The sequence below is a fragment of the Serinus canaria genome, chromosome 4 (assembly GCF_022539315.1).
Source record: "Serinus canaria isolate serCan28SL12 chromosome 4, serCan2020, whole genome shotgun sequence".
Classification (NCBI taxonomy): Eukaryota; Metazoa; Chordata; class Aves; order Passeriformes; family Fringillidae; genus Serinus; species Serinus canaria.
This window is the reverse complement of record NC_066317.1, coordinates 1,350,643-1,372,688: the sequence shown is the minus strand read 5'-3', so window position 1 is coordinate 1,372,688 and position 22,046 is coordinate 1,350,643. Positions and strand designations below refer to the sequence as shown.

The following is a 22,046-nucleotide window of genomic DNA, read 5'->3' as shown; positions in this document are numbered from 1 at the left end:
GTAAAAGCACAGGTACCAGGAACAGTTTCTGGAGAGTGTCTGTTTTTCAGTAAAAAATGTGACAATGCTATTATTGCTAATGAGAGAAGGAACATGGAAGTTATCAATTTTGGGTGTGCTCATGGCAGCCTCTGAGGAGCTGCTTTCCAACAAGATGCAGATTTTGTAGCAAGTGCAATAAAGTCTTTGTAATAGCACCTGCTAAGAGGTGTTTGAGTAAATTCCCAGGAAAAGATACTGTATTGGGACTACAATCTTGATAATATTCTGTAATGGTCCCGTTTGACATCAGTGCTGCCAGGGAAAACTTACCAAGGGATTTCAGGAGCAGGGAAACATTCTGGGACTGCAAATCTGCAGGATGTGAGCAGGAAGGACCCCTGAAAGCAAAATGAGGGCAAAACCTGCATTTTGGGAGGGTTATGCTGAAGTCTTGTCCTGCTAGCCAGCTCCCACAGCGAGAATGTGAAGCTCTCCTATGGAGTCTCCAGGTCTAATCCATGGAAATGAAAAGCAAACAAAGTAAGTATGTTTCAGAGCTCTTGCTTAGAGGCATGAAAGTGACATGAAAGCTTGGTTTTATAATCCCCAGGAAGCTCTTAGCATTATGAATAAAACAATACAAACAAACTCAGCATTGGGGCTGTACTAAAAAAGCCTTAGAAACTAAACCTCAAACGAGTACTGTGAGAAGCAGGTTTCTCAGCTAAGTCAAAGCACTTCTCACTGTCCTAAAATGTGCTTTTCCACTGTGCTTGCAGCAGCAGCTTCTCCAGCTGCAGTTTTGATTTAATCTTCATCAAAATTCACGAATTACATTTTCTTCTATGAAGTATCCTTATGTTCTGGATTAGAAACATCAGAATGTGTGCTGTATTGATTTTTCAACTTCATGAACTGCTGCCATTATCATGTGTTTGGTCTAAAAAAAAATGCTGCATTTGGATATTTACATGTGGCAGGAAAAGAAGAAAGGAGTTTTGAACAAATATAAAAGCAAGCACTAAAAGCAAATGATGTGGCTACCTTCTATTTCCCTTCCACCTAAAGCATCTGAGTAACCTGGCAAACAACAGAAGCTTTGGAAGCTTCCAGATTATCTCAGGTTTATGTGTAAACCCGACCTTGCAAAAACATATCCCACACTGCTCCTGAAGCATGTCAAGAGCCAGATCTCAGTTTCAGAGGGCACTGTAAGTACACAGCACACAACAGAAATAAATCTATTATTCTTACCCTGCATTCCTCATGGTTGTTAAAGGGGATTTCCTCCCACCACGGCTGCTGAGATCCACAGAGGGAACTTCACTGTCTTGAGACTGCTAATTCTTGAAGAATCCTCTTCAGATCCTGCAATGGCTCTTCCTTGAAAATGTCCAGCTTGGTAGGCTTCTGAAATGAAATAATTCAGTTTAAAAGTATTTACAAAGGCACTCTGTTGTCAATTCTTGCCTCTACTCATCCAAATGCATGTATTTTCTCCCCCTTGGCTCTTGCTTTGTCCTTTCTCTCCTGTGACCCCAGGTACTGCTCTACAGGGCACAGACACAGGAGCACCTGGGGGTGTTTGCCAGGCAAACTCACTCCATGTTTGCCATGCAAGCTCTGCAGCAGCTGAGCTGTCTGCAGATACAAACCCCTTCACTGCCACAGCCATCATGGACATCAAGTGCAATATTATTCTCATTTTACTGCTCTGCACTTGAGGCAAAGGCCTGGTTCAAAGAACCCTTTGTTTCAGGGAAAACTGGATTTTTCACTGCGGAGAACTGGATTTTTCAGCATTTCACATGTTCAAAGCCCTGCTCCCACTGACCTTTGTGGCATCTGGGGATGGAAAAATGTGGACCTTCGGAACAACTTTGCTACCCCATTTTCATTTTTTAAAAAAGATAATTTCTAATGTGAACACTCTGGTTCCAGCAGGGCTTATATGGGGAACAAATCCTCAGCTTCATAATGGGTCAAAGTGACACTGAGCCAGACCAAAGCCTCCTTTTCCACATTCCAGCTAGGAAACCAGACTATCACCCAGCAGAGTCTGTCATAAGTGTTGGAGCTGCTTCATTTTGTACAACAACCAATGATGCAGGAACCAAGAAGATTAAAGTAGGCTTTGATTCAAGTGCTCCTGCAACCTGCTGGGTCCTCACTGTAGTACTAAATTAAAAATAAGTCTTTTTTCCTTCTTTATCTTCAGAAGTATAAATTGATTAACTCTGAGAAGAGAGAGTGGGAGTGCCTGATGCTGCAGGGATTTCACAGAAGGAACCATCTTTTGTTCCTTGATGGAAATGCTTGCCACTACAACAGGAAGCAAACCAGAAAACATTCCTGTAAAATGCCTGCACTAACTTGAGGCCTTCTATAGGTTTTGAGGCTGAAATTAATGCAAATAGCTGGGAGATTTACATAAAATATATAAAGAAAATAGCTAAAGAATTTTTTATGAGAGGTTAAAGTTGATATATTCTGTAACAAAAAAAGCTGTGTATTTCATTTAAAGCTAAAGGCAGACGTACAAAACCAAAAGGAAGAAAAATGGTGTGGATAAAACTGATCAAAATCAATGAAAGCCAGAATGGAGGAAGATTCAAATATCAAGCAGATGATTAAATATATCAACAACTAAGCACAAATTTATTTTCATTGTCAAATGTTATTTCACTCATAAATGTTATTTCTGGCAGAGGTAAAATAAACTCTCAACACAACCTATAGGATTTTATGGTTGTCACATTGTTTTTTACACCTAAAAGATATCTGAAAGGACACAGCACATGTGAGGCTACAGAAATTATTTCACCTTCAGTGTTAGGAATTTGGTCTCAGATGCTCTGAGCAGATGCTCTTCCCTGAAGAAATCCCATGTTATTTCTGGGCCATGCTGAGGCAGGCACTCACCTGAGGGGCAGAGCTGGGCAGGTGCAGGGCATGTGGCCAGACAGCAGAGAGCACATGGGACAGAGGCACAGTGTGCTGCAGCTTCCCTGAAGCAGAAGCTGAGGAGTAGCCTGGGCCCTGCAACTCCTGGGGAAAAACAATACAAGTTCCCCACCTTGGTCATTCATCCTCTGGAGCACTCTTTGCATTGCTTATGGAGAGCTCTATTTTGAATACAGCACTTTGTTCCTCTTTCAAAGCCAGCAGCTGGGGTGGGTTACTGAAATGAATGATAATTTCTTGTAATCAAACTGCTGCTCCCAAGGTACCAGTCATTTAGAGCAGTAGCCTCCCTGCAGCCTCAAGAGTCCATGGTTAAAAATAAGACAAAAGTACAAAATATCCTCTATCCATCTAAGCAGTAAAGATAGGGATTGGACTCCATCTATTATCGTGTTGTCATCACTGGAAATAGCACTTCAAAAACCCAGAATTAAGGACATGAGCAGCACTGAGGAATTCCACACAGAAAAGGGTTTCAGAACACTGACTTTTGGGAGCTGTTTGCACAGCAGAGGGTCAAACCTAAAGCCAGGCCCCAAAGCAAATGAAGCAGAGGCTGGGCCCACGCTTCCCAGGAAGGCACTCACTCTCACACCCAAGGTGTGCTGCAGCCCGCAGTGCATGGCTTCCTGCTCCTGGCACTGGATGATGCACTGGCACTGGGCAAACTGCAGGGATGCCTGCAACAGCGCACAGAAAAGGCTCAGCTACGAATGAGCTGTGCTGACTTGGAGGGGATTGCACCCTTGGCTGTCCTCTCTGACAAAAACAAGGGGCACACAGGGATGCTGTCTTTACCTCCTGCTATCAGCACAGAAATACTGCAGGATGCCTTTGCTGACAGGCTCAAAAGCAACTTCTTGTACAAGCCTGGCAGCCATAACATGCACACCAGAACATCCCAGAAGGGGACACTATCCTTCCAGGGCCAGTCCCAGACCTACTGAACACCTCTGGGATTACCAAACTCAGCTGTGCTCATGAGGCCAAACTACACTCAAGGTTTGAAAAGGGATGCCTGAGGACTTGGCTGACCCATTGTTAAGTTGCTGTCTACCTTAAAAAATTTACTCTGAAAAGAGGCATAAATAACCATATCCCAGAAGAAAGGTAAGTTTCCAGTGACAAGCATTTAAAGAAAATGCTACACTTGGGAGCAGGTACCACAATTCTTTTGTCATTTTTTTAAAAGGGATTTGAGAACAGCACCTTGCATAGCAATTTACATCCAAGAGAGTTGGAATCCTGCAAGGATTCTTCCTCCTGGAAGAGGAGCAGCTTACCTGCAGGGCACCTGGGATTTCTGTGCCAGTCAGACCAGACCTAACCTTAGGGGTCAGGTATACCACCAACATAAATCTCACCTAAAAAATGTAAAAGGCAAATGAAACTGCAAAAACTGCCTCATATGGAAGAGCAGAGAAAGCAGCCGTGCCCAGAGTCAGCGGAAGGGAAGGTTCTACAGCCTGCACAACACATTTACTTTCAATTCCCTGTAGTTTAGATTTCCCTGAGCTAATAAGGAGTAAAACAAGAAAACTCTTAATTAAAATAGAAGCCTTTTACTGTTAAAAAAAAAATGTTCAGGTGAGGATCTTACAGTACATGTGAAAAAGAAGGCATTAAATCCAACCCTTCTATTCCCAGGTGACTGCAGAGGAAAACAGCCAGAAGTCTCCCTGAACTGAGAGTTTCCTTACATTACCTTATCAAGGGCTGTCTCCATCTTGGACAGTTTTTCTTTCAGCCATTTGTCTTGTGATCTCAGGATCTCCAGGTCCCCAGCAATCCTGATATTCTCTACTCTAACACAGCTCAATTTCTGACTTAGTTTACTATTTTTGTGTCTGAGGTAATGCTTCTCCTGCATTTAAAATGAGGATATAGTATGGGTCAAAAACTTATAAATTATAGACATTTATTTCCTGTAGATTTTATTCACATCTTTGAAATATCTGAACTAACCCTTTGAGAAGCTTAGATACTGCATCTTGCACAAAGATGATGCCCTGTAACAAGAAGAAAGGCCCTACAAGGAAAAGTGCAACTGGACTGCCTTCACTGAAGCTTCAGGATCCACAGGATGCCAAGCCAGTGAAGAAATAGGACAGATTACAGACAGCAGATATAAACATAAATGATCATTCAGTGAACTACAGTTCTTGGCAACTGAGTGATTTCTCACAGAAAGTGGAAAAGGACTCACAGTGGTAGACCCTGACACACAGAGTAGACATCCAGAACTGCCTCAGAACCCAGAGGGGAAGCACTGAGACCCAGGGTCAGAAGGACACAGAATGCCTAACTGGATGTTTTTAGGAAGAGCTGATACGTAAGAGCCTGATTCTCATTGCATTTATTCTCATTCTTCCCAGATCAAATATAAATTAAGACCTGTCTGTGCAGAAGGCTGATTTCCATGGACACCAAGCAAAACTATTTTTGGCCCTTCACAGGCTGACTGTGCTTTTGTCCATGCATTTCTCCCAAGACAAACTTCTCTAAAAGCAGTGAAACACTTTTAAAAGGAGTTCTTGTGACCTTAGCTGCATTTGCCATTGCTGCTTTGAAGAATTTCATCTTGCTCTGTAGTGCATCTATCTGTCCTCTCTTGGCTGTGATCTGCTTCTGCATTCTTGCTGCAGCTTCCAGAGCTGGAAAACAGAAGGTTAATTCTACTGAACAACGAGGATTGTGATGGCAATACTAACAAGTACTCTCTGATAAGACCAATGGGTGTGATTTTTGGGAAGTTCAATCCACAGTTACCATTGCCATCAGATCCCTCCATTGTCTTTAGAGCAGTCCTGGCCTGTTTCAGTTCAGTTTGGGCTGACTTCAACTGCATTTTCACTCTGTTTGCAGTATTTTCCATTTCCTTACCTTTACCCTGATAATTCCCCTTCAAATCTTAAAATGCCTCTGGTGAGAGCAAGTAAAGATTGAAATTAGAATGACAAAAACCATTCATTTTTCTAGACTAAGATTACTGATCTGCTGCCAACTTGTGATAAAAGCAGAATTCCCAGAGCTGTTTCCTGAGGGTACAGGGGTATGCAGAGAGCAAAGCATGTCACCAGCAGCATCCAGCCAGCTCCTGTGCAGATTAACCTGAGAACATCCTTGACCTTTGGTGGTTACTTTGGACCCAGATCCTGCTTTTTATAGATTTTAAATAACATATTCATATTTACATATTTCAGAAGTAATTTGATTTTGATAGATTTTACACATCTGTATAGATTTTAATAATATATCTTGATGGGGTTTCCCACAAATTAGCCATGAAAATGTGGAAGTTAAAGCATCAAATAATAACATAGTAGCAAATACACAACAAAACAAAGTTGCACTATAACCTGGCCATAGATGGTTAATGGGATCCAGTACTGCTATTACACACCACTCTGGAAAAAAAGGGCCAAGTTGCTATCTGTGATTTACTAGATGTGCTTTTTTCATCTCCTGACTCATGCAGTTTCAAATATTTTTGCTCAGAGTGAGATGGGCCATTAAGATTGTGCTCCCCCCCTTCAGTGCCATAACCCCACATAGCTCCCCAGAACAATCTGACTATCCTGCGCTGGCAGGAACCTCAGGCTGTACCAGCAGCCATATTTGGATTCAGTCAGCAGGCTGCTCTTTTATTTTTAACATCAGCCCAAATTAGCAGCTGTGGGAGCTGAGCTGAGGCTCACCACCTGCAAGGCCAGCTAGCTCCCTCTGGCCAGCCTGGAGTTCCTGCAGGAGCTCATCTTTGCCCAGTTTTGCATCATTCAGTGCCTTGAGCCTCTTAGTGCTAACCAGCTGAACCCTTTCCAGCTCCAGCTCGCTCAGCCTGACCTCCATTTCACATAGTCTGGCTTCTTTCTCTTCCTTTGCACTCTGCTTAGATAAAAAACAAGCATGTGTAATAAACATAATCATATAAAATAACCACAAAGATGTGTAGACACCACTACTTAAAATCCCAGTTTGGGGCAAAAAGGAAAAGCAGAGTGAAACAGACTATTTGTTGATAGCTGGTCGCTGTAAAGAATAATTAACCTTACCAGGTGTAGCTTATGAACATGACTGCCATTCTCTTTCAGCAGCCCCCCCATGTGAACTCAAATGCCTTTTCACCAAAAATAATTAAATGCTGTCTGGAGTGATTTTTCTTCTGAAGATGCTGACCTGCATGGGACTACCACATCCTGTATTTCTTGTCTGAAATAAGCAGTGTCCTCAGTTTGGAATTCTGAGTTCCTGTCCTCAGGAATAACCAGTGTCCTCAGTTTGGAATTCTGAGTGCTGCCTGTCTGCTGCTTCTCAGTAACACTTTGTATTTCTGGTTCTGTTCCGGTGTGGACACTCATCTCACCAAGGTCATTCCAGCCTTTTGGCAGCTGCTTTTCACCAGAGATATAATCATTGGTAGTGGTACTGTTATAATATTATCCTCCTCTGCCCACTAACTGAGTGCTGTTAGAATTCCAGGGGCATTGCTTGACCTTCTTCAAAACCACACTCTCAGTACATAAAGGCAGAGATTTAAAACCATAAAACATTTACTGTCATAAAGAAACAAACACAGCATTGTTTGCACACCTTAAGCTCTTATGCTTTGAGTTTCCAGTCATTTATTTCTTTTTTCAGCTGGGATTTCTCCACTTCCATTGCTCCAGCAGTTTGGCTGTGCTGGCCCATGATCTGGGTCATGTTACCAATTTGCTTTTGGAAGACCTCAATGATCCTTTCCTCCTCCAACATGAGCAGTTTCAGCACCTTGTGTAAGCAGGTCTCTTCACTCCTCGTGTGCTGGAGCTCCTGCACCCTGCTGCCAAGCTGGGAATGCAGCTCCCTGATCTCCTGGCTGCTAGCCCCAAGGGCTCTCTCCCTCTCCTGCAGACAGCCCAGCAGACCTGAGCCCCTTTGCTCAGCAGCCTCCCAATGCCTCTGTTTGGCTGCCAGACACGACAGACTTGACATGGACACATTAAATTCAGGGTTCTTGCTTATTCTCTACGGGAAGTTTGAGGTGGAGAAATTAGAAGCTGTAAGAACCACCAAAGCAGAAGCAGCCTCAGCCTCCTCATTCCCAGCCTGCCTAACACATGGATGTTTTCTCTCTCCTCTACATTGCCTGCTTTGTGGGGTTTCTGTTTTTATCCCTTTACTCTTCGTTTCACAGTCTGTGCAACAAGGGCTCTATCAGACAAAAGCACTGAGAAACCAAAAGAATGAGGCAGAGGGTGGAGTGCAGGAGCAGATTAAGCTTTCTCCCAAACTACTGTTACTCTTAACATTTCCTACACTGTAATCAAACCCCAGACTTAACGACCTGTCTCCACCGGGCTTTGGATGCTGCTTGCAAGCGTCAGGCACTGCCTGCTTTACGAGGCAGTGCTGCCACCTCGTGCTCACGCTCATTTCTGAGCTGCTCAATCCTCCTCCCAAAAGAAAACGCTGGCTATTATTTCAGCTTGGCAAAACTAACTTCTTTCCCTTGTCAGAACTGTAGCAATTTCGATGTTCTGTTATTAAGTATCAAGCTATGGATAGTTTAACTTTGAAGGGGTTACTGTGTAACTCAAGTGGACGGCGGGGCAAAAAGTAGAACATCACAAACAAGAAAGGACAAAACTCAGTGAAACCAGCAAGAAACACCTGATTTAACAGCCAAAATTACTGTCCGTCTTTTTTAATGGTGGAACTGATGTCCCAACAAATTCCACGTTTCCAGCTAAGGGACATTTGGAGAAGTAAGGTGCAAAGGTTCTTCCAATATAGAATTTTTGGGGCAGTAAGTAAACCAGGTGATGACCAGCAGGGAAGAAAAGTGCAGCAGAAAGTCAAGAGCAAATAAACACCTTTTATTGGAACCATTATTGACCTCCTCAAAAACACTGCTTCCTATTTCCTAGTCACCCCACCCCAAAGGAATTCTCTGTGGAACACGTGAAAAAATGCCTGGTATGCTTTAGGAATTAAAAAAGCCAGAGAATTGATACCTCACTTGATCCTGCTGCAGCAGAAGCTCTCTGTGGGCCTGTGAATCTTTTGTCAGTGACTGAAGTTCCTCCTCCACCCATTGGGAACACATGACACAGCAAAGCCCTGAAGGAAAGGCAGCAGATTCCAAAGTGTGATTTCCTCCCTTTTGGTTCCACCTTGAGCTATGGAAATGTGCTAAACCCCAGCAGGGAGGTGTGACCAGTGTCACAGGCTGCCACCTTCACTGCAAGGTGCCACTTGCACCTCTTCATGCCATAACCCTTTCCCTAGGCCAGGTTAGAAGGGGGCTCAGGGATTTTCCAAATGCATTTCCTAAAAGCCAGAACACAGAGCATTGGAAGGAAAATTAGGACTTGGTTCAGGACCAGCTTTCCTTTGATGTGTGACACCTGGGAGTCCAGATCCTGCAGGACACCACAAAATGCTGTGCCCAGGCAGGCCATGTCCCCATGCTCACAGAGCTTCCTGCCTGCCCTGCCTCTGCAGTCCATTAGACTGCCAGGTGATTCCAGCAGTAATTCCTTGGGGCTGTGGAGCTCCTGAGTCAGATGCTCCTTTTGGCTGCCAGCCCCCCTCAGCACCTGGTCCTGCTGCTGGCTGGCAGCTTCCAGCTCTCCAGTACTATTTTTAAACTCTATTTGTAGATGCTCTTGGCTCTGAGATTTGTTTCTGAATTCAGACAAAAGCAAAGTAAAATAATTTAGAGAACAGGACTCACCTGGATTTTACCCTCCCAGGGGTAATACTTCAGTTGATTAACTGCTGGTTTTCACAACAAAATAATGAGTTGTTTTCTAACCCCAGAGTGCTATAGTGTTATTCCAGGAGGGAAGCTTCTCCCTGAGGAAGCCTGCTATGCCTCTCAAATCTCATACAGACACTCTGCATGGTAAATCTGTCTCAGCCTTCATACCTGCTATCCTGAAGTGCATCTTGTTCCAGCTGCATTTCCAACAGTTTGCTCTACCAATCCAACTTAAACGGATTTCCTCACACAGCTCACTGGTCTAAAGGAGAAAAAACAAAGAACCAAAATACTGAACACATGGCCTAAATCAAAAAGGGGCTGCTCAAAACAGTGCTGGTGAAACTGCCCTAAGACTCAGCAGAGACAAGGACTCACTTAAATTTAAGAAGCTGTCCCAAATTTCAAGTCACTTCATGCAGTCTCTTCTGCACATCACCTTTCTGGGAGAAACTGTAGAATAAGAGGAGAGTTTGGTTATATAAAACCTTGAGTACAAAAAGAAGGAAACCTGAGCCATATCACACTGGTCTTGTTTTATTGGAATTGATCAGGCAATGGACTATTTACTCCATTCCTGAGGGTGTGGTATCAGTTTGACTCATCAGTCTGAGTCAATCAGTAAATCAAATCGCAGTTTGCCATCAATTTTCAAACTAATTTATGACCCTTTTGTGGGAGAAACTATCAAATCTTAGATATACAAGTGTATATAGAAACACTAAATATGAGCACTATCTTCTGGGGGGGAAAAATAACACATAATAGGAATAGGAATTTTCTAATAGCTAACAAATCCTCTGCACTACCTTAATTCCTGGATATTCTTGGTCATTGGAACAGCACCTGTGAAGAAAAAGATGGGCATTTACTTTTTAATCTATTAGGAGTCAACTTTATGCAACAAAATTACTTGTGCCCATCCAACTTTAAAACTGCAGGAGGACTTCAAGGTATTGATGTAGAGCTAAGTTTCTCTCCTTTTCCAAACCTTCTGGTTTGTTTGGTCAGGACAGATCCAGATGCAGGGAGAAGGGAAAAGGAAGGAATAAAGAAAGGCGGCGAGGAAAGAGACAGAAAGGCGGCGAGGAAAGAGACAGAAAGGCGGCGAGGAAAGAGACAGAAAGGCGGCGAGGAAAGAGACAGAAAGGCGGCGAGGAAAGAGACAGAAAGGCGGCGAGGAAAGAGACAGAAAGGCGGCGAGGAAAGCGACAGAAATCTGTTAGCGGCAGATTTCAATCAGATGGTATTGACAGGTTTCTTGTCCAGCTTATTTGGATTTTCCTGCGTTACTCGTCCTCTGGACCACACTGCAGGCCGAGGCAGCCCCAGCAGCACCTGCCATATCTGGCTAACTTAACACCTTTAACAAACCTGGGGGCACACTGAGGAGAAAACCAAAGTCCATGGTCCCAGAGCCCAGCCGTGAGGGATCAGAAAGACGAACAAAGGAGAAAAACCCCTCAGCCCCTCCACGGCAAGCACGACAGCTCCGAGGCGCCGCCAGGCACCGTGGCTTTCCCGCCTCCGCTTTCCCGCCGCGGGCCCTGAGGGGCGCCCGGCAGCTCCGCGCCTCAGCGCGCCGGAACACCGCGCTCCCGGGGCTCTCCGCTCCGCTCGGCTTCTGCCGACCCAGCCCGCCCCGGGCAGAGCCGCCAAGCTCCTCCCGCCTTCTCCCCCGCGGGAAGGAGCCATCCCGAGCCGCCCACGCCTTCTGGAAGACCAGCTGGCACCACCGGGAGTTGCGGCGCCGAACCCCTCAGCCGAACTCCAACATGGCGGCTGCCCCCTCACGGCGTGGGCACCATTTTGTGGTCGGGGGTCCCAGGTGGTTTCGCGACGCTGGTGCTTGAGGTTGGAGACAAAAATCTCCTCTCGGGGATAGGGAAGGGCCTGGGTTATTTTCCATATAATATTTGGCCAGTAAGGTGGGACATTTTGGAGGGGTGACCTTGAGCTGATTGAAGGCAGAAGTCGTGTGAGGGGACTTAGACTTTCTCCTGCCAAAAAGAAGCCCAGAGGGTCAAAAGCAGAAGATCCAAAGGCATCTTGCCCTAAATCCAGTTCAGTAATACAAACTGGAATATTTTTAATTTTACACCAGTCTCGGCAGAGAGGATAAGTTTCTGTGTTATCTGGTATTTTCAAGGTGAGGGAGAGAGAGTGTAGATTGAAGAGGTAATCGCTTCAGCAAAGGAAATTACATGTCTGACTGTGCCATTTTGGATCTCGATTTCAGGAATGAACACACAGGTGTCCATAGGCCCTCATTTCAGATTATTCAAAAGACCACCTCCATATCCGCAGCTGGAGAGATCAAGTCTGAGAAGACTCAAGAGATAAACAGGTATGTTATTTTATTTAAATATCTGACTAAGATTTAAAACACATACACATTCCTCAAGGGTACCACATAATTTTAATTTATAAGACAAAAAAACCCATCCACCTGGTACTGAAAGACAGAAAAAGGAGAAAAGTGATTTTACTTGAACTACTACAGAAAAGTAAGAATTAGCCAGCTGAAAACAGACCTCAGCTCTCCATTCCCTGTGCTGCACTGGAATCCCAAGTGGAAAACAGCTCGAGGAAAGGACGTCTGTCACACCACCAGGAAGACTCAGCAACAAGAAGATTTTTCTTACCTACAGAGATAAGAGATAAATGATTGCTTAGGTAAATACAATACCCTACAATATCCCAAAGCTCTATGATATGCTCAAATGATAGTTTAATCCTCCAACAGTCCCAGGTGTTAATAAAACATAAAAACTCACCTGGGAGGGAGCCAGCACCTACCTCTGGCAGGTAGTGCGGGGCTTTGTTTTTCCGGGAATTGGGATGGGAAAGGGAGGTTTAGCTGTTCATTGTGGGACTGAGAAGGAAGCTCATCACCCCGCCTTCGCTCCTGGCTTTTCTGTGCTGCGGGCTGCCCGTACAACTTCCCGAGCCCTGCTGGGAGCCACCTGTTCCTTACACCGCCCCTCCGCTCCTTCGGTAGCCTTGGGAACGAGCTCCTCCCTCAGGAGCCGATCATGTGCATGCGGGAAAGCCAATAAACGCCGTACCCAGGGCTTGATTTCTCCCCCAAGTGTCATTCAAAGCCTGGCTTCAGCGGGAAACTTGATATCTTTTCCCCATCGGGATCCTGGCAAGGTGCTTTTTTGCAGAGTGCCACCTGTCTTGACTGCAGGTGCCTTTTTTTTATCCCTTGTTTCCTGGGAGTCCGGGTCTGGAGCACCAAACAGCCCCTGTCATTCTTGCAACAGAATAACTCTCTTAGGATCAAATTCCTGTGTGACTTTCCTCCTGTTTGGGAGTACCTCTGAAAAGACATCAAGATGCAAGTGTCAACTGCTTGTATTTAAAATAATCTCGTCCTCCCAGAGGGGGTAGAGCTTCAGAGAAGGGGATTGGAGTGATGTATGCCAGCAGAGACTATTCACATACCTGGGCCATACCCCCCAGCCCCTTCAAAGTTGATTAAATGTTCCAACAGTGGCTTGAATTGTTTAATCATCATCTTATTTGGGGTGGGAATTTTGTACGGTTGTGGTGACTCTTTTTTGGTTCCTGGTTCCTGATTGGAACTCTGTTTTCAGCAGAGTGGTGTCATCAGATAGATGAGAACTCAGATGCAGGGGGAAAATCTGCAGTTCTGAGTTCAAATGCCCTGGATCTACATCCTTGGGTTGTGACAGCACTCGTGCTCCCTTTGGAGGGGACAAATCCCTTCCTCACCTTGGCTTGTTGCTATTCAGTTTCCTTTGAGGAGCTGAGTGACACAGAAAAGCTCCATATTAAATGGACAATCTCTTTCCTGTTCTCCAAAGAAAGTTCTTTCCTTTCAGGCTTCAAACACAAGTGCCTTTTCCAACACCAGAAGGATGTGGATTCGTTCATGTCACAGGTTACTTCTGTTTCTCAGCTTTGTTCCTTCCTTTCGCTCTCAGATCTCTGTTTTCCCCTTTCTCTGCCTGATTTTTCACATTTTTACCTCAGGCCTATCCAGACAAACAAGCTTATTCTGTGGTTTGGAATGGAGATGAGCTCAAATCCAACTGGGAATCTGAGTGGAGGTTCCCTGTGTAGCCCTAGGAATTTTTCTCTGGAAGCACCTTTTCAATGTTAGTTGATGAGTGCAATCCCTTTGATACCATGCAGAGCTTCAACATGTTTTCCCTCCTGTTATTTCCTCTCTTAGATGCCAGACTGACATTTTCCAGAGCTGAGGAGAAGGAAAAGTTACAGTCAGCCCCAGCTGATTGTAGGTAAGTATAGGAAAGCCATATTTTTTGTTTATTAGTTCCTGATTTTTTTTTTTTTTTTTTAATAAACTTCCAGGGGAATTGCTACCCCAAGAGGGAATGATTCATTCCTGAAGGGGTCCTGGGCTGATCCAGGAGAGCTGTGTCTTTTGACACTTGTGTTTTGTTCCATCCTACTGCAGAATCCTGAATGGCTTCAGGACTCCTGGGGAGAGGAAGAAGCTGGGCCCGCTGGTGCCTGAAGGATGCCCATTATTTGAAATTCCTGACGCTCCTTGGCTTCCACAGAGCCCTGCCTGGAAGGAAAAGAGAAGTTCTTCAGTGAAAAGACCAGGGACCAAGGGAAAAGGAGCACTTCTTTTTCAGACTTTTCATGCTTCCTGTATGGCCATCAGCAGGTCACACATTGGGTCTCTGTGAAAGGTAGGAGAGCCCAGGTTAATTCACAAAACTTCTCTTTAGAGACAAATTGGGAATCTGCTTCCTCTCAACTTCCAGGATAGAACTAAGCAGCAGGTAGATTTAAACTAAGCCTAGTGTTTAGTTCTCCTGCCAGAAGTAACAGGTGTGTACAAAATGAGCTGAATTTCCTGTCTTTGATCAGATCAGGCGCTCTGAGCACTCAGGACAGATCCTGCTTCATTTGTGAAAGGGAAAAGCCTAGGAAATGCCCATTAACGAAGGAAACGTTGGCATGTAAACCGATCGGCTTGAACTGTGTCAATTTCTGGTTTCGGCAGACGGGGGCAGTGTTGCTCTGACGAACTTCATTTGCAAAAGAAACTTGGAATATTTGAAGGAATTTAGGAAAAGACAGCAGTTGCCAGCTGCCTTGATTGATGATAAATGCAGGGTTTGATTGGGACCTCTGAAAAGTGAAATCAGTGGTAATTTTTCCTGCTTTAGCAGTGCAGTGCTCGATGAGGGAAAGGGTTCTAACATGACTGTTCCAAATTTATTTTCCCTTGCACCACAACTGTGCAAAAGTTCAAATATATTGTTCTGTGTGGAAAGCACTTTTCTGAGCACGGGTTCTTTTGGTTGTATCCTATCAAGGAGTATCTCAGTTCTGTCCTCAGAGGAACTCCTGTGTGGAATGAGAGACCGCTGAGGAAGTAGCACAGTATTTGGCAGCTCTTTTTGGGTGATTGATCAAACTTCTTTCCTTAGCTGGTTGTGAGTCTCTAATACATGGATGTGACCTTTTTAGAGCTGGATTAACAAGATGAAAAAATAGGAAATATGGAGGTGGTAAGAGGAGAAAATTCTGTGCTTGCAATGGTGACAAATCTGATGGAGTTTTTGGCAAAGATTATGTTGGATTCAGCACTTGAAACGAACCACAGTGCTGGAGGAGAAGTAAAACTCTCTCTCAGAAATATGTTGATAACTTTGAATCAACAGATGCAGCAGACCCGGTGAGAAATAGAGCTCTCACTGGAAATCTGGTGTCCGCAGGCAGCTGTGGTGACAAACGCTTCCTATGGGAAATGGAGGTAATCCAGAGCACTGCCTCGGGCTGTTCACAGGCTGCTGTGTCCTTACACAGCCTTACCTAGTCCTGCCGGTTGTGGAGAGCAGGAGGCATGGCCTCAGGATAGCTCCTGGAGCCTTTGCCTGTCCCTGGAAGGGCTGTGCAGAGCATGGACATGAATTGCTCTTTGTGGTGGCTTGGACTGAGAGTTTCCACACTGAAACATTAGGAGTGTAAAGCCTCAGAAATCTGATTTGAGTCAGGCTAGAGGGCGAGTTCTGGGTAATGGCAATCCATGAGCCTGACCAGGTTGCGAGGCTAATGAAATCTTGATCCCTGGGAGGGAGGCTGAGGGGGCAAAGCTCACTATAAGCAAGGACTGAGGAATCATCTACCATGAAAAATAAAGCAAGGGGCCTCTTTTCTGCATTTGTCTCCATGGCTGTTGGGAATGAGACCTGGGACACGTGGGGCAAATAGAAGGCTCTGGGAATCTGTAACATCTCAAAGGGAATGGAATGGGAATGGGTATGGGGTGCAAATGCAAGGAATCTGTGGGTTTAGAGTCCCAGCTCCAGAGCTTTTCCCCCACCGTTCATTAAGGTTTTGTTAACACAAGGCCCTGAGAGCTTGCAAAACCCGAAGGAGAAATAATGCACATTCCATGCTCAGTGAGATCAAAAGCGGGGGGTGCCTTAGAGGCAGACACTACTGTGTGTTTCCCCAGCTCTGCCCACAGCAAAGGCAGTGGGCTCTGGTCTCCTCTCTCTTTTGTCCCATTTGAGATCCAGTTAAAAATCAGGAAAGGTTTTGCACACCTTCAGTGACATTCCACATGTTCTACAGTAGGTAACTGCCTACATTAATAAAAGTATCCTGAGTTTTTGGTGTTGTTACTTATTCCATTTATTGGGAAAGCATTTTCTGGCAATGTAAATGGGGAAAATAAATATGTCCAGGGAAGCTGGTAGGCTCCAGGCAGAGGAAAAGCGCTTTATGAGAGCAGAATTATTAGCAGTGCTCCACTGAGCTGATTTGGAACAGGTCCATTGTGTTTTCAGCAACTGGCAGTTTGGATTGTTACAATTCCTTGGCAAGGACAATAGAAAGATGGTGGTTTCCGGGGCCATAATAAAAGGGTGAGCCCCAGCTTTTGCACACTGCATTTTATAATTGCGTGCTTGATGTGCACAATTGGGCAGCACTGCCTTACTTGCCTTAATCCATCTCTCTCTCTCTCTCTCTCTCTCTCTCCCCCCTCACTTCCTCACCCTCCCTCAGAGCAGCAGTAGCTGCTGCAGCTCTGGCAGCTCATCGGGGAGAGCACCGAAAATGAAAAGAGCTCAGCTATCGCCTTAACGTTTTTCCCAGAGGATTCATTTCACCTGCTTCTCCAGCTTTCCCAATGGTTTCTTTTTCACTCTTTAATCCAATAAGTATGGAGTTATTTCACATTTTAAACCCCTCTAAAGGGTTTTAGGAATGGACTTGCTCTCTCCTTCCTCCTCCCCCAGCCTTTTTTTTTTTTTTTTGACAAGTCAGAAAATTGTGAAGTAAGCGAACAAGAGTAACTGAGAGCTGAGAGGGAGAAGACGCTTCCATTCTTTTAGAGCAGTGGGCTGAGGCAAAAAGGCCATTGTAATGGTAAATCGCATGCAGAAAGGAAGAAAAGACTGATAATCAATCACAAATGAAGCATTCGTTTGGATTTTGGCAATTTACTGGCCGGGGGCTTTTAAATCCATAAACTTTTTCTTTCTTTTTTTTTTTTTTTCTTTTTTTGCCCCCATCTTTAAAAGCAGTTTTGATCTGCCTAAGGCAAGAAGAGAAATCTTTACTGAGCTCTCATGCCCAGAGTAGCTGGGAATGGGGAGAGCTCATTGCTGAAACTAAAATCCTGATGGAGAAGCAGCGCAGTGAAATGCTGATGGGGCTGTTTTTAACCCATCACCTTGGACTCCGGCTCTGAAGCAGAACTTTCCACCTCAGGCTCTTCTTCTTTCTCCTATTCAGGGATGACTTGTGGTGGGCTTCTGAGGACTTTGATTTCCAAGCTGGTCACTCTGTGACTGCCTGAGTGGGTTTTGTGTTTGCCTGAGTATGTGATTAGGACAGATGAGGATGTTAGACAACATTAACACCAGCATATCCCCTTCAGAGTGCAGCATCACCCACAAGGGAAGATACATCTACCTGGAGGCACTGCTGCACGGAGGTGCTCCATGGGGATTCACGCTGAAGGGCGGGCTGGAGCACGGAGAGCCATTAATCATCTCAAAGGTACTTGTTCTCATTTTTTATGCCATGCAAGCAAGGCGGGAGTGGTGCCCGACTCCGAGGGCAAGAGTTGTGGAAGTAACACTGAAATGTTCTAAGTGACTTTGTATTTGGCTTGGGTTTTGAGTGCTGAGCACCTGTTCGAGTCAGCAGCTTTGCTCAGGAGCTGTGTATTTAAGAAGCACAGGAGAGCTCTCGGCATTGTTTAGCTATCCAAGTGCAGGTTTTGTCCCACAGGAAGAATCGTGGCTTGCAGAAACTGGCTGTATTTATTTCACTGCCCTCAATGGGAGGGAGTAGGGGACTCTGGTGAAGTGATCTTGTGTCACGAAGCCGTGGCATATCTGAGTGCGGTCAGTAATCCATCCCCACCGCTCCTGAGGTGAAGCACAGTGAGTGCTTTCAGTCACACGGTGGAATGTGGGCTAATTAGGAGTGTGTGTTTGAAACAGCGCAGTAAATACTTCACCTGTTTGGTAAGTGGTTTGCTCACCCTACTTAGTCAATATCTCTTAAGTATGGTACACCTTCAAATCCTTATTATTTAATGATTGGGTATTCTCAACAGGCATCTAGTAGCACAGCTCACAAGGATATTTTGAGGGGGAAGAAATGGGAGAAGGAATTCCTTGTACTCATCAGAACCGGTCTGTTACCTAGGTACCCCTAGATGCAGATTCTGAAGACTATGGATTTTCAAAAGCATCACCTTTAATCTTTGAATATCTCAAATATATTTGACCTATGGCCCTAAAACTGTTCTGAAAATAGAATATAGGTAGTTCTGAAATTTCACCTCTAGTGGCTCCTAACCATGTGTCCTGTGTCATCAATCTGGTGCATTCTGTGTTTGTAGTGTGTATCTTGAGCTACCAGTGCACGAACAGACTTTTGTCCCATCTTTCTCCCTCCTGCAAACTGGGATGCATGTGGGGAATTCAGTGGATCACAACCAGCAGCAGATAAAAGAAAATGCTGATACTCAGAATCAACGTTGTTCAAATCCTTTGCATTTTCAAATCCTGTTGCAATTCCCTGTGCAAACACATTCACATGAAGACTGTAAGTCGCTGAAATAAATTACTTGTGATTACTACATTTACACATTGAAAGTAAAAAAAAGGGGGCTCCTATTCAAGTCTTTTCATCATAAAGGGATTTCAGAAATGTCACACAATCATCTTTCTTGCAGGACCTTCTTGGAGGCAGTTTGGCATAGCCACAGACAGCAAAAGCATCCTCACTGAAATGGTGTTATAATTTTCTTTTATAAACACTTTGGACTAACACAGGCTGTTCACTGTTCCTGGCAGTGTTTTGCAGTCGTAAGGAAAGAGTTTCTTTTTGCTCTAACATTCCTCTGTGATGTAAAAATTGCACTCCTCTTTTATTTCCTTTTTTCTATTTTTTTTTAATTGGGGGCAGGGAGACAGAGAGGATGGGAGATGGCTCTGGCTGCTGAACATTAATTAATCTATGGGATTTGGTTACCACAACAACCAGGCCCCTTAATGTCAAACATGCCTGGAGTGTGCATAGTGCCACTGGGAGCTGTATGACTTGTGCCTGCCTTTCCTGAAACAACACTGCAAAAATGTGCTGGATTTTATTTTTGGTGGGGTTTTCCCTATTTTTCTCCTTGTAGTCCCTGCTTGGTTTGTGCTATCGGTGTCAGCATTTCAGTGTTTTGCTCATGCATGGGTGATGCAGAGCTGGAGAATGGCTGCATGTGAAAGCTCTGCTTTCTGGAATGCAGGCAGCTCCTGTTTCCTGGTTTCCAGTTTCAACTGAGAAATTCCTCTGGTGCTTCAATTCACCATGTGCTCCTCAGAATTAATTGCATATTACTCATTTAGTTAATTCAGTGTTCCTCGCCTGAGTGTACTGCCAAGTAATGAGGAACTGTGGGGAAATGATGAATTATGTTACAGATTTAATTCTGTACAAGAGTGCTTGGAGAATCATTGAAAGTTTTAGGTTGAAAGGGACCATTAGGGATGCAGGCACTGGGAATGATCCTACAACAGTTCTAAATAATACTACATATAAATAATACCAGAAAAAAAATGGATGTCGATTTTTAATTTCCGATTTTTCACAATGTAAGATTTATTTTCTGGTTTTGCTCCCTGCTCTGTTGGAAAATAATTATATTTCTGTCTACTTACCTGTCTGTTAACGCTGACAGGGTGGTGTTAAATGGCCTTAAGAGTAAATGAAAGTGGACATTTCTAATATCTAAGCTGGTGCCCATGTCAGCTTGCAACATGACGTAAAAAAACCATAACACTGATGTATTGTTATGGAATCCTAGAGAGATAACAGATCTGTGTGAACACAGTAGCTCTTTCTAGCCCTCAGGAACTGCTGGGGACCTAGAGTACTGCTGTGTCTCTGCTTCAGACCAAAGGCTGTAAAGGAAGTTCAAAACCAAGAGGAGTGAATTTACAAAAGGCCCACATGCACAAAAACTGGTTCTCACAGCCCAGGGCAGCCCTTGGGAAAGACACATATCTCCACCAGTAACCTGCCGAGAATTTACTCAGAAGTGAGGGAAGCAGCAGTTGGGAGTGAGAGTGCAAAAAGCAGGCCTGTATTCTCAGCTGGTAGAAAGTGCTGGTGTAGAGAGCCAGCTACCAGAGCTTTCGTATATTTTCAGTGTGTTTTTTTAGTATTGCCTTCCAAATAAGAACAAGTTCTTTGCTGCCTTTGGGTCAGTTTGCCTTTGCTGTACAGACCTGTTGCTGCTCCCCATGCACCAGGACAGGCTGATTTGGAGGGGGCAGGTGTCTGAGTGCACACCTGGGCACAGACAGGCAAGCTTCCAGTTAAAAACAGTAGTGCAGCTTTGCTGGCTCAGCCTGGGTGCTCAGCACATCCTGCAACCCAGCCTAAGTCACCTCTCAGAAATGCAGCTAACCACATGAATTTGCCTAGCTAAGGTACACAGATCCTTTGTGCTGCTGCTGGTCTTTTTTCCCCTGTGGAAAGACAGCCATACACTGAAACAGTTTTGTGGCAGTTGATTTCAAGTCCTCCGGGCAGGTCTGTTCATCATTTATTTTGCTGGAGGTGGGGCAGACCATACATTTATTACATCTCACTCACATTTTTCCCTGCCAGAAGGCTCAGAATAAAGCCTTGTGGAATCCTCCCAGCATCTGTTTTTCCTTGTCCCAGCAGGAAAGGAGTGGAAGGATGGCAAAAGGTAGGCAGTTGCATGTTCCTCTTCTGCTGCACCTCAAGGAAATGTCCAAAACTCAGTACCTAAAGGAGTGCCCAAAAAGAGGCAAATTGACACATGTATTCTCCCTTTTATATTAATTGTGTGGTATGAAACATGTAGTCAATGACATGTTGTCAAATAGTCCTTTGGCAAGAAGGTTCTCAAGTTTTTAATTGTTTGTCTTTTTTAAAAAACAGGACACCTGCTTGTTTTGTTTTTAGTATTTACACACATTTTTGCTTAAAAAGTAACTCAGTGTTCTCAATGTGTCACTGAGGCTTCAAAATGAGTAGAAGTCAGATTCCCTGAAGTGACCTCCACTCCTCTGTTTCTAGACCTTGGGTCCTACAGCTGAATTTCTGATTTTTTGTTATACCTGTTTAGTAATTTAGAACCCTGTAATTTTGGCCCGATTTGGGGATATTTGCTTGCAGTGGAAATTTCATTAAACAAGTGGTTTTTTCATCTGGAAATAGAACTTCAATGACAAATGCCAAAGTGATTTCAGGTGATACCAAGTGTTTAATTAGAATCCAATATTTCTGGTCTCAAAATCATGATAATATCCAGCAGTAAACCCAGATTTCTATTTCCAAATTACTTTTTTGGCTCACCCTTACCTGCAAGATCAAAAATGCAAAAATGAAAGCCCTGACTGTTACAGGCAGTGAAGGCAAACTGGTAAGAGAAGGTTTCGTTCCCTCTCAATTTTCTCCAAGAATTTTTAACCTTAGGTAATTAATGTTAATCAGTCTCAACCCCTTTGGAGCCAGGAGAGGTATTTCTGTGGTGTGTTTCTCCTCGCTACACAAACCTTTGGAACAGTTCTGGCTGTTGTAGGCCTCTGAAATGCCCTTTTATTTTGAGCTCCGTATTGACAATACTAACAAAGGAGTTGTTTCTCTTGCCTAGGAATTAAAGCATCCAAAGCCTTCTCCCTGGGATCGTGGCTGTGTGGGAACACTTTTCACATGCTGTGCTGGAGTTCATGGGTTCCCTTCACTCAAAAGGGCAGGTCGCTTGCAGGGACCTCATGCCAAAAGCATGACACAAACTCTGAGGTTTACCTCTCAGCAGGGATGCAGGAAGCAATAAAAGTTTAATAACAATGGG

At 44.4% G+C, this 22,046-nt stretch overlaps 2 protein-coding genes across 3 annotated transcripts in view; one reads left to right on the top strand and one right to left on the bottom strand.

The window, feature by feature from the left end:
• Positions 1-804: 804 nt before the first annotated feature.
• Positions 805-13,147, bottom strand: CCDC158 (coiled-coil domain containing 158). The gene is given in 13 exon segments (XM_050973646.1): positions 805-1,319; positions 1,321-1,392; positions 2,905-3,030; positions 3,534-3,626; positions 4,652-4,810; positions 5,488-5,600; positions 5,716-5,868; positions 6,648-6,829; positions 7,535-7,950; positions 8,945-9,010; positions 9,297-9,612; positions 9,857-9,906; positions 13,139-13,147. Coding segments are annotated over 13 exon segments (1,842 nt in total). The 3' UTR covers positions 805-1,232.
• A 4,383-nt stretch (positions 13,148-17,530) lies between these two features.
• The window catches only part of SHROOM3 (shroom family member 3), a 111,511-nt gene continuing 106,995 nt past the window's right edge, over positions 17,531-22,046 (top strand). For both annotated transcript variants that reach the window (XM_030238935.2, XM_030238934.2), the window contains exon 1: positions 17,531-17,710. In XM_030238935.2, coding sequence (XP_030094795.2) covers positions 17,546-17,710 — 165 coding nt within the window. In that variant the 5' untranslated portion in view covers positions 17,531-17,545. The remainder of the gene's footprint in view (positions 17,711-22,046) is intronic.